The 9,478-nt window shown below is 47.9% G+C and overlaps 1 protein-coding gene across 2 annotated transcripts; it reads left to right on the forward strand.

Annotated features, from left to right (window-relative positions):
* The first annotated feature begins 3,756 nt into the window (after window positions 1-3,756).
* On the forward strand, window positions 3,757-8,334 carry Calcb (calcitonin-related polypeptide beta). Of its 2 annotated transcripts, none has more exons than XM_005380339.1 (5): window positions 3,757-3,839; window positions 4,778-4,872; window positions 5,118-5,279; window positions 7,111-7,295; window positions 7,897-8,334. In XM_005380339.1, exons 2-4 carry the CDS (start codon window positions 4,787-4,789, stop codon window positions 7,268-7,270), a joined length of 408 nt encoding a protein of 135 aa, XP_005380396.1. In that variant the 5' UTR covers window positions 3,757-3,839; window positions 4,778-4,786; the 3' UTR covers window positions 7,271-7,295; window positions 7,897-8,334. The 2 variants fall into 2 exon arrangements, with proteins under 2 accessions (XP_005380396.1, XP_013367213.1); XM_013511759.1 differs by lacking the exon at window positions 3,757-3,839 and adding an exon at window positions 4,290-4,503.
* Window positions 8,335-9,478: the final 1,144 nt, after the last annotated feature.

The following is a 9,478-nucleotide window of genomic DNA, read 5'->3' on the forward strand; positions in this document are numbered from 1 at the left end:
TTTTTTCTAACAAACTTGAAGCAAGAGCCCACACCGGCAGAGAATGACAAAGCTATTTGCCTGAACAAAGAGAAGTTTGTCCCTTTTGTATGGGTGGAAAAGAAGGCAGGTGGGAAGACTTACTAAGCATCTGTGGTTGAAGTTTTCTGGAACATTCAGAAAATAAAATAAAAGCTCTTGAAAATTAAAAATATGAAAGAATAATTTTAAAAACCTTACTTTGGAGAAAAGCCTCCCAAAAAGTTGAATAACAACAAAATGAGAACGCAAAATTATTGAAGAAACAGAGCAAGAAAATTTCTCTGCACAGAAGGACATGAAATTTCAGATTTCAAGTACTACCTCAGCACTGAAAAACAATAAATAAAAATAGTTCCCATCACTGCATATCTTCATGAAATTTGGTGAGAAAAGAGAACTAGAGAGTCTATACCAAAAACAATGAAAGAGAAACAGGAAGAATGAATGAAGTGAGGAATACTTTCAAAATTCAGAGTGCAGATGATTTTTGATCTAAAATTCTTCCCAGGAAAACTGTTCATAATGTAATGGTGAATATGTTTCACAAATTTAGGAAGTAAATAATCAGCAAGGATCAGAGAAGATCCAAGAAAACATATAAATAGGTGATAGGCAGGAAGAAAATCAAACAAACGAAAAGAGAGAATACTAGCTCAAAAAAAAAAAAAAACCTGCCTAGGTATGCAAGGAAATATACTCAAAATACTCTATGTGGCTCAGGTAAGAATAACATTTATATGGTCTTAATGGTGTAAATCTATCAATTTGACAAAGAAGTAGATGAGAGAATATGATTAGGATAGGAATATTTTGGATATTAGGATATTTTGAGGGAAGAGCTGGTAACTAGGATTCATGGTGAATCTATCACTGAACTATAAGCACTAGGAAGGCAGAGCTTTGTTTCATTTTCTGTGAATTCTTAGTGCTGTAGAACAATGCCTGACATGTAAACAGTAGGTCCTCAGTAAATACATGTTGAATGAATGAAACTTTCTTCTGTGGAATAATTATTCTGGGAAATTTTAAAAGAGAACATTAAAATAAATAAAAATAAACTTCAAAAGCTGTGGTACATGGAGCCAGTTTCTCTCTAAAACTTTAATACTATCTTCAAAATCTAAAAGTAATGATGTAAACTAAGGTGAGCATCAAAAAGTTTAAGAGAAAATTCAAAAGCCACAGATATTCCTAGGAAACTATTTTTTCTAAATCTGCATGTTAGTTAGGCTGATTAGAGATGCCTTGAAGCTCAGAGCAGTTCTAGGGAAATCAAGATACGATTTTCTCAATTTAGGAAGAAAATTGTCTTATTGAATTTTCTTCCCGTTCACTCACAGATGGAATACAAGGATAGGCTGAGGTTGGTTATTTTTGGTTTTGTTTCATTTGGCGAACTCCTTCAGCTCTTCTTACATTGGATTCCAGAAAGTCTATCCTAAGACACAGATTCCTTTTATTAAATAAAAAGAGGTGCTCACTTGGATCAATGACGTGTCTTTCAACTTAATGGATCTAAACTGGGTTTACATCTCAATTCAACTTGGCTGCAATTTACTGTGTGCTTCTTAGGTCGATGAACCCATCTGAACTGTTCATTCAGCTCCTGGATCTTTCTGCCTTCACTGAATGAACATTTGTTGTGTCTACCATGCACTAGGCAGACCCTAGTGGAGGAAGAGGAGTAGATCAAATAATGAGGTATTCTTAGAGCTAATACATCAGTCCCACAGGACAGGCAAGAAGGTAGTCAACTGGGTACATTTGCTGTTGTCTTGGTAGCCTTTGTAGAAACTTCTACCTTCTGCATCCCAGACAATAGTTCTGTGAGGTCTTAGGGGCCAAGGACGCTTCTGTATAGCACCTGCACAGCATGGGATACTGTCCTGCGGTGCCAGTACAGCCTTTGTCCCAATACTTCGGAAAAGTCCTAGTGTCACAGACCTGTCTTTGGCGTCCCTTTGAGGTTGGCTTTCCAGCATCCAGCTCCCACAGCTCAAAGTTCTCTCCAGTTAAAAACTTCCGGAGAGACCAAGCATCATTCAGCACCCCTCCTTCGAGTCCAAGCTGCCTGTACCTCTTAAGCAAGGCATCTGCGGGTGTGGGTGGGGAGACCGATCCAAGGGTTTGGGATCCGGGAAGTCTTGGCTCTTAAGTGCGCTCCTGTCTCCCTATCACGCTGGCCCAGAGCTCTGTGGAGAAGCAGCCCTGCCAGGAGCTACTGGGCTACCAGCTCTGTCGGTTTTCCAAGACCGGGGCGGTGGTCAGAAAGAAGTGTGTGTGTGTGTGTGTGTGTGTGTGTGTGCGCGTGTGCGTGTGCGCGCGCGCTAAGGGCAGAAGCCTTAGGGAGGTAGCTAGCGCCTCCCGACTAGGCCTTTCCAGTCAGCAGCCCCTCTCCTTGGCCAGAACTGGAAAGAGGGCCACAGACGTCCCTCTGTTATTTGCAGCCTTTAGCGGGATGTCTCAAGTAAGGGCTGCCTAGGCCTGGGTGCACTCTGTGCTCGCCGTTGCAGCCGGGAGGGAGAGAGTTACCCGAGATGGCAGTCAGGAAATTTTGGGTGTTCCCTGGAATTTCGATGGCTCAGGTATTAGAGGTCAACCTGTCACGGAAAAATGACCCGGAGCACCTAGACAGACATCTCTTGAGCTCCTTTCTGACTGGCAGAAGCAGCAAGAACCTCGGGAATCCCTGAACTTCGTCTCCCGCCCCACACCCAAACTGCCCTTGTTCCCCAAACATGAGCAGCAAAAGTCCATCCATCCATGTAGGCTGACTCAGTATCGCCCCTTTCACTTAGAATCGATGCTGGGCCCTCTTCCTGAGCCGAGGGCGGGGCGAGGTGGGGGTAGGGGGTCCCCATTCTGGCTAAAGCGGTTTGGGACAGAAGGAGAAAGAAGGAATTTCCATTCCGTGAGCTTCAGTCTTGCTCTGCAACGCTGGGCAGCTGCGCCCCAAATGTACCCGCCAGCGCTCGCATACTCCAGCCGGAAGAGCTGGAAGCGCCGCAGTACGCGCGGTACGCGACCGCTGCCCCAGAGGACGTCAAGTCCCGCAGCTGCCGATTGACCTTCCTCTTTCCCCTCCGGCCGTGGGGGCGGGACCCCTGAGCACTCATCTCTCAGGAGTTTCAGGAAAGTGGGACTGAGAGGCAGAGAGCAAGAGAGAGAGCCTAGGACCCAGATCGGTCCAGCCGAGCAGCTTGCCAGAAGCGCGGGGCAGGTGTATAGATAGACCTCGGTGCTGCCGTGGGAGGTCGGGGTTGGGAGGAGGATGCCGAACCCACAGCTGAGGGTGGGAGATGTCCCAGGAGCAGGTGGGGAGGCTCTAAGAGAACGTTTCAGGCGCCTTTCCCTCCCGTCACTCGTCCCCGGCTATTTCAGCGGAGATCCCTTTAGAACCCAGGACTACTGTTCTGGGACCCCGAGTGGGTTCCTCTATGGGCTTGGCAGTAGGAGATGCCGCTCATCGCAGATGACGACACACTCTCCCCAACTTGACCCCACATAGTGGGCATACACGCCCTCTTTCGGGCCCTTCAGCTCCCCAGCAAAGACCTCAGTGCAAATGACAAGAAGGGGCGGAAGGTCCCTTCCGGGGAGAACTCTCTGGGTTGAAAGAGCTATGATGTAATCAGGACTCGGTCGGTCCTCTGATTGGCCGGCCTTGGCCACTTTGGATTGGCTGAGCAGCCGGACCCTCCTCCCCCGCGGGTACCACTGGAATAAGAGCCTGCGGCTGCCGGGAGGAGCTCAAGGCAGGAGCCTGCTCTTCGAGGGTGGACTCACAGCTCGCGCTGTTCTGAAACTCGCGTGACCAGGTGAGGAACTTCCCACTCGGTCCCCTAGGATAACCTCTTTCATTCATCCCTCCTCGGCCATTTCAGCCTCCCTGCACCCGGAGGTCCCAACTCTCTTCTTGGCTGGAGTGAAGGCGTTTAGGGTCCTCCTGGTATTTTCTCCTTTCTGAAAAGGGTGGAATCCGAGCCCCTGAGGGACTCCGCGGGCCGACGGGAGCTGAGAAAGCCCGGGTGGGCGTGACTGTGGCACCTGTCTTGAGGCGGGTGGGTGCGCAAAGTCCCGGCTACGCTGGCTTGCGGGTGTCCTGCGCCGTCCACTGTTGGCTCCCGGGAAGGTGGAGCCCCGAGTTTCCCTCAGAGGCTTCCAGCCCCCGGGCGTCTTAGAGCAGCGGGTTCACCTAGAAGTGCGGGCACCCAGCACCTGCTGCTAAACTGTGCACCTGTAGTCCTAGTCCTAAACATCTGTAGCTGGCAGTTTACAAATGTCTCCAAGTGCAAATCGTGGACTTGAGGGATTAGCGCTGTTTTCCGACCTACCTTCCAGTGTCCTCCCTCTGACGCGTTGGCGCCACAGCTTGCAAAATAAAGTGGTCATAAATTTCTCAGTGAAAAGGCGGGCGTCACGAGGAAGCAAGTCTACAGCAGGGTGGGTCAGCGCTAAGTTCTGCAAAGGTCAGGGCGAAAGGTGTGTATGTGTGTGCCTGGGCGCGTGGCTTCTGCCTGTCCTACACCAGGCTCCGCCCTCCCCCACCCCTGTTTCCCCGCAACTGTGTCTGCTCCACCCACACATGCACTAAAGTGTACCCTGAGATTCACCGTAGGCCTTCTGGCAAATAAAGGTACAGAGGGACCAGAAAGTCAAGAAACTTGCCTGAATCACAGGGTAGTTGTGGCGGCGGCAGGACTAGAAGCTAGGTCTGTGGTTCTGGTGCAGTGATAACGTCATTCTCCCTTTACAGAGAGGCGTCATGGGCTTCCGGAAATTCTCCCCCTTCCTGGCTTTCAGCATCTTGGTCCTGTGCCAGGCCGGCAGCCTCCAGGCAGCGCCTTTCAGGTGAGACAGCATGAGGCCAGGCGTGAACTTCTTTCTCACTGCCTCCTGGGTCAGACAGGAGTCACGTGTAGCTCTTGGTGAATCGAAGTCCTCTGGAGGACACCGGCCTCATGCCCTGTCCACTGGGAGTTGGGGCAACCACATCTTCCGGAGAAGAAACAGGGACTAGGATGCCTGGTTGCTCACACTGGGAAGAGGGGCACCAGGGGCTCAGAGTCCACACCCAGTTTGCTTTCCCCTACCAGGCCAGACTTGGAGAGCAGCCCAGACCTGGCCACACTCAGTGAGGAGGAAGCGCGCCTCCTGCTGGCCGCACTGGTGCAGGACTATGTGCAGAGGAAGGCCGGTGAGCTGAAGCAGGAGCAGGAGCGGGAACAGGAGCAGGAGCAGGAGACAGAAGGCTCCAGGTAAGGCTCCCACCTGGCCCTGACTTATCCAGAAGGACCAAGCTCACAGAGGCAGGAAAAGCAAGCTGTCCTTGTTCACCATGCCTTGGAGCCTAGCTATTCTCAACTTTTGTGGAAGGCAGAGGTCCTGGTGAAGCTCCAGGGGCTGAGGTTAGACATGTTAAAAAAGACTGCTTTCCAGAAGTTATCGGGAAGGGAAATAAGGAGGTGTGGGATCGCTCTGGGAGTTGGTCTTGCAGAACTGGGGAGATGTCAGGGCCCTGGATGAATTAGTGGTAAGTGTGAAGCTGGAGGATGGGCTCCATATCTCAGGAGGTTTTAGGAATTTCACCTGTTGTTCTTTCACCTGCACAGAGTTTTCATTTCACATATGCAAGGCTAAGAGAAAGCCCTTGCAGGGGCTGGGGACAGGCAGGGCAGTGTCTGAGATAGGGAGATGTGTGTCTTGTCACGGAACCAGGGAGAGCACCCTTTTGCTCCCAGCACCCTGTGTACCCTGGCCCTGAGAGAGACACCAGCCCTTGTCTGGTCCTAGCATTACCCAGGTAGAGGCACGAGTCAACCTGTATCCACCCTGAGAATCACCCTGTCAAGCATGAAGGATTGAGCCACAGGTGGGATACCACTGCCCTGGCCTTTGCACCTCTGATCCCTCCTAATAGAGGATTTGTGAGCTGCCCTCCTGCCCGTGCCTCCTCCCCCACCTAAAGGTTTTCTGCCTCATCTAGTCTGCTGACTGTGCAGGGAACAGACCCTGCACATAGTACTGTCTGGACAGACACAGAGTGGTGTGGCAACCCGAGTACCTGTGTGCTGGGCATGTGCTGGCATGATTCACGCCTTTTCTGGTATTGACTATGGACTTCCTACATCTGGCAGGGGAAGAACCAGCAGCAGGCCAGCAGCTTGCAGAGGGACTGCTCCTTCACCTTGGGGTGCCCCCGGAAGCCAACTGAGCTCTCTACTGGGTTCTGTTTTCCTTTCTTGCTTCCCTTATGAACTCGATGCATGTGGTATTGGTAGCTTTGCTTATGACTGAAATGTTGGGGACCTAAGTATGGAAAAGGAAAGAGCAGAACTCAGATGAGGCCAGAGGAGAGACACAGAACCCTCAGAGGGTTTCATGGTGAGATTTCCAGTTCCTGCTTTTGAATGTGCTAAAATAAGCATATCCGTGCTTCACCATTTGATGAATGAATCTATTTTTCTAAAAGGACATGAGCTGTGGTGATCTTTGCTCTGGTCCACATCCAAGACTTGTGAGTATCTAGGGCCTATGCTCAGCAGTAGCTTTAGCTTCAGGGCAGTTGGATACAGGGCTGGTGGGTGGGTGTTCTCTGTGACCTAGCTCGAGCACTAAGAGCAGTGGTGAGCACAGTGTGGTAAGGAGCAGGTAAGTACTTTGGGGAGAAGCTGCAAACCCCATTCTCTGAGCTTCTCCCAGGTAAGGCTTTACAGGGGATTTCCTTTCATATAGAAAGTTATTTCCTTACTGTTTATGGCTAGGGTGTGATTTCTCCATACCCCTTGTGTGTCTTGGTGTGGGGCTGGGCCTTGCCACCCATTCGTTCTTGAACGATAAATTCAGGTTTTAGCCTGTGCCCCATGGCTCAGAACTGTTGTTGTGGTGATGGGTTTTGGGCAGAGCTCCTAACAGATGTTGCCAGCCATTTCCCCTAACAGCTTTGATAATTGCGTTTAGAAGAAACACTTATTGTTAAGTGGTGTGTTGAAAAGACTGCAATTCTCTTTATGTTGGTCCCATGGGGAAAATTCCTCCTCCAACTTCTCACAGACAGGCCTTCTCTTCTTTCTCCACCTTGCAAACCAGCGTCACTGCCCAGAAGAGAGCCTGTAACACTGCCACATGCGTGACCCAGCGGCTGGCAGGCTTGCTGAGCAGGTCAGGGGGTGTGGTGAAGAACAACTTCATACCCACCAATGTGGGCTCCAAAGCCTTCGGCCGGCGCCGCAGGGATCTGCAGGCCTGAGCAGCTAAATGGTTCCAGGAAGCAGGTGAGTGCCTGCTACTGTGTGATGGCCGGGGAGGGTTTTGGAGGTTAAGGTCTATATTTTGAAACCTGCTGACCCTGGTAGTTTCTTGACGCCTCCTTTCTAATTCCATTCTTCCTTGTGAGGTAGTGAGCTGGAACTGACCTTGAAGTCAATTCTAGGATAGGTTTAGAGACACAGGGTCATTTTTTTTCTGAGAAGAGCAATGAAGAAAATGCTTGCTGGATTTAGAAAGACAGCAGCCTACAGGACTTAACCTGGGCTACTCCTCCTCAATGAGCCTATGAAGAAAGAGGTCCAACCTGGTGACTGTTCGCAGATGCAGACCAGAGTGCTGTCATCATATTGCCACCAATACGTATAGTCACAGTTGAATTGCTTTTTCTTTATTTGCCCTACAAGCCTGTGTGCACTGCTTAGCCATAATTCATAAATGCTACGTAGTGAAAAGGCACTTGTGTTTGTGTTCTCTTCAGTGATATTTGTGAATATTCACTTCTTGTCCTTCTGCTCTGTTTGTGCTCCTCTTCTTTTCACCCATTCTCATCTTGTTCATCTTTCCTCTTTCCTCTCCACCTCTCTCTTCTTTTTGTCCTCATCCCAGGTTACCATGCAGCTGAACTCACCACTTCTATTAATTCTTCCTGACAAGTTGGTGAGAAGGCCCCATGGAAAATACACGTTTGCATCCTACTAGATACCGAAAAAAGCGCCTTTGTCACTTGAAAGAAATGAAACTGAATGCAAAGCAAGCTAATTCCATACTTATTGTGCATCATTTTTATTCAGCGTCCAGTAGATGTGATGGCATCACCCACTGGCTTATCTGGTAGTAACTTGGTTCGCTGAGAGCCATCCTGTTAATCATGGCGGCCCTGCCAAACTTTAAGCAGACATGAAATCACTGCCTCTTGCAGCCTCTGGGAACACATGGTATTGCTGTGCCTTGTTGTCTAAGAACATGATTGTACAATTTGTTTAAGGAAATGTCATAATTGTGCCATTTGTGAACTTCATCAAGATTAAAAGCATATTTTCGATACATTTGTTTCAACTTGTTTTTCTATGTAATACAGTACTACTACTAATGATAAGTAATAGTTTTGAGAGCTTACTGTGGGTCAGATGATGTTGTTCCAAGTTGGTCCTTTTTAATCTTCATGACAAAGCCATAGCAGATATATTATTCAATTTCACTTCCCAGGAAATGGAGAAGTCAAGTTCAGGGTCATATAAATAAGCAGTAACTGGCTCGATTGCTGGTTGTTAGGTCTTGCAGGTGAAACCCTTATATTTCATACTTTTTAACGATGGCTCCTGATGTTTTTTGGAGAGCTATGGGCCATTTTCTTTTGCCTATCTGCCTGTCGTGGTAGACCCTCAGATGTTGGAGGCACATGGAAATTTCTAAACATGCAACCTAATCTTCATCTAATTTAATGAATTACTTGTACCTGCTATTTGGCTTTAGGAATGATCAGTAGTCAATCTTAGTATATCAGGGTACCATCTACTTTCCTAATCTTAGTGTGTTCTTTATCAACACAACAATAAATATTTTCTCACATATTTCTGAATGGGAAGGACTCATTTAAACATTACCCAAATCCCCTTTAACTACCAAAATATATAAATTTATTAATTCTTTAATATCACACACCCAGTCTTGGTTCAAATTCCCAAATTATCATATATTTGTATGTTATAATCAAATACATACAAAACCCAGGCTTATATTGGGTCATGTTGCTATTAGTGGATGTCTTACGGCTCATCTAACCTAAGATTCCCCTTCCATGTTTTTTTCCCTTGCAACTTGTTTGTTGGAGAGACTAGGTTACATACCCAATAGTTTCCCACTTTCTGGATGCTGATAACCACATTGCCACATAGGGTGTAACACATATTTCCCATAAGTTGGTAGTCAGACCTAGGGTGAGTGATGGGGAAGAGAACTAGGAGATGAAGCTAAAGAGCAAAGAGGACAGATCATCTAGGACTTTGTAGAACATTAGAAAGACTTTAGCTCTCCCAGTCAAGTTCTAGCCAGGACAAAAGCCATATTAGTAATTTTAATAGAAAAGTATTTAACACAGAGAAAGGATTGAGTATGTATCAGAGTACTGAAAAGGCAGAAGAGAACAGAGGTAGTGCAGTGATTTAAAAGTGTAGGAGAACAAAGAGAA

Source organism: Chinchilla lanigera, unplaced genomic scaffold (genome assembly GCF_000276665.1).
Source record: "Chinchilla lanigera isolate Chin_1 unplaced genomic scaffold, ChiLan1.0 scaffold00013, whole genome shotgun sequence".
Classification (NCBI taxonomy): Eukaryota; Metazoa; Chordata; class Mammalia; order Rodentia; family Chinchillidae; genus Chinchilla; species Chinchilla lanigera.

Excerpts from the sequence above, each read along its gene's own strand:
- Calcb (XM_005380339.1), top strand. The coding sequence starts at position 4,787 with ATGGGCTTCCGGAAATTCTCCCCCTTCCTGGCTTTCAGCATCTTGGTC. Across the intron at positions 4,873-5,117 it reads CTCCAGGCAGCGCCTTTCAG|GCCAGACTTGGAGAGCAGCC; the intron begins GTGAGACAGCAT and ends TTCCCCTACCAG. Across the intron at positions 5,280-7,110 it reads CAGGAGACAGAAGGCTCCAG|CGTCACTGCCCAGAAGAGAG; the intron begins GTAAGGCTCCCA and ends CTTGCAAACCAG.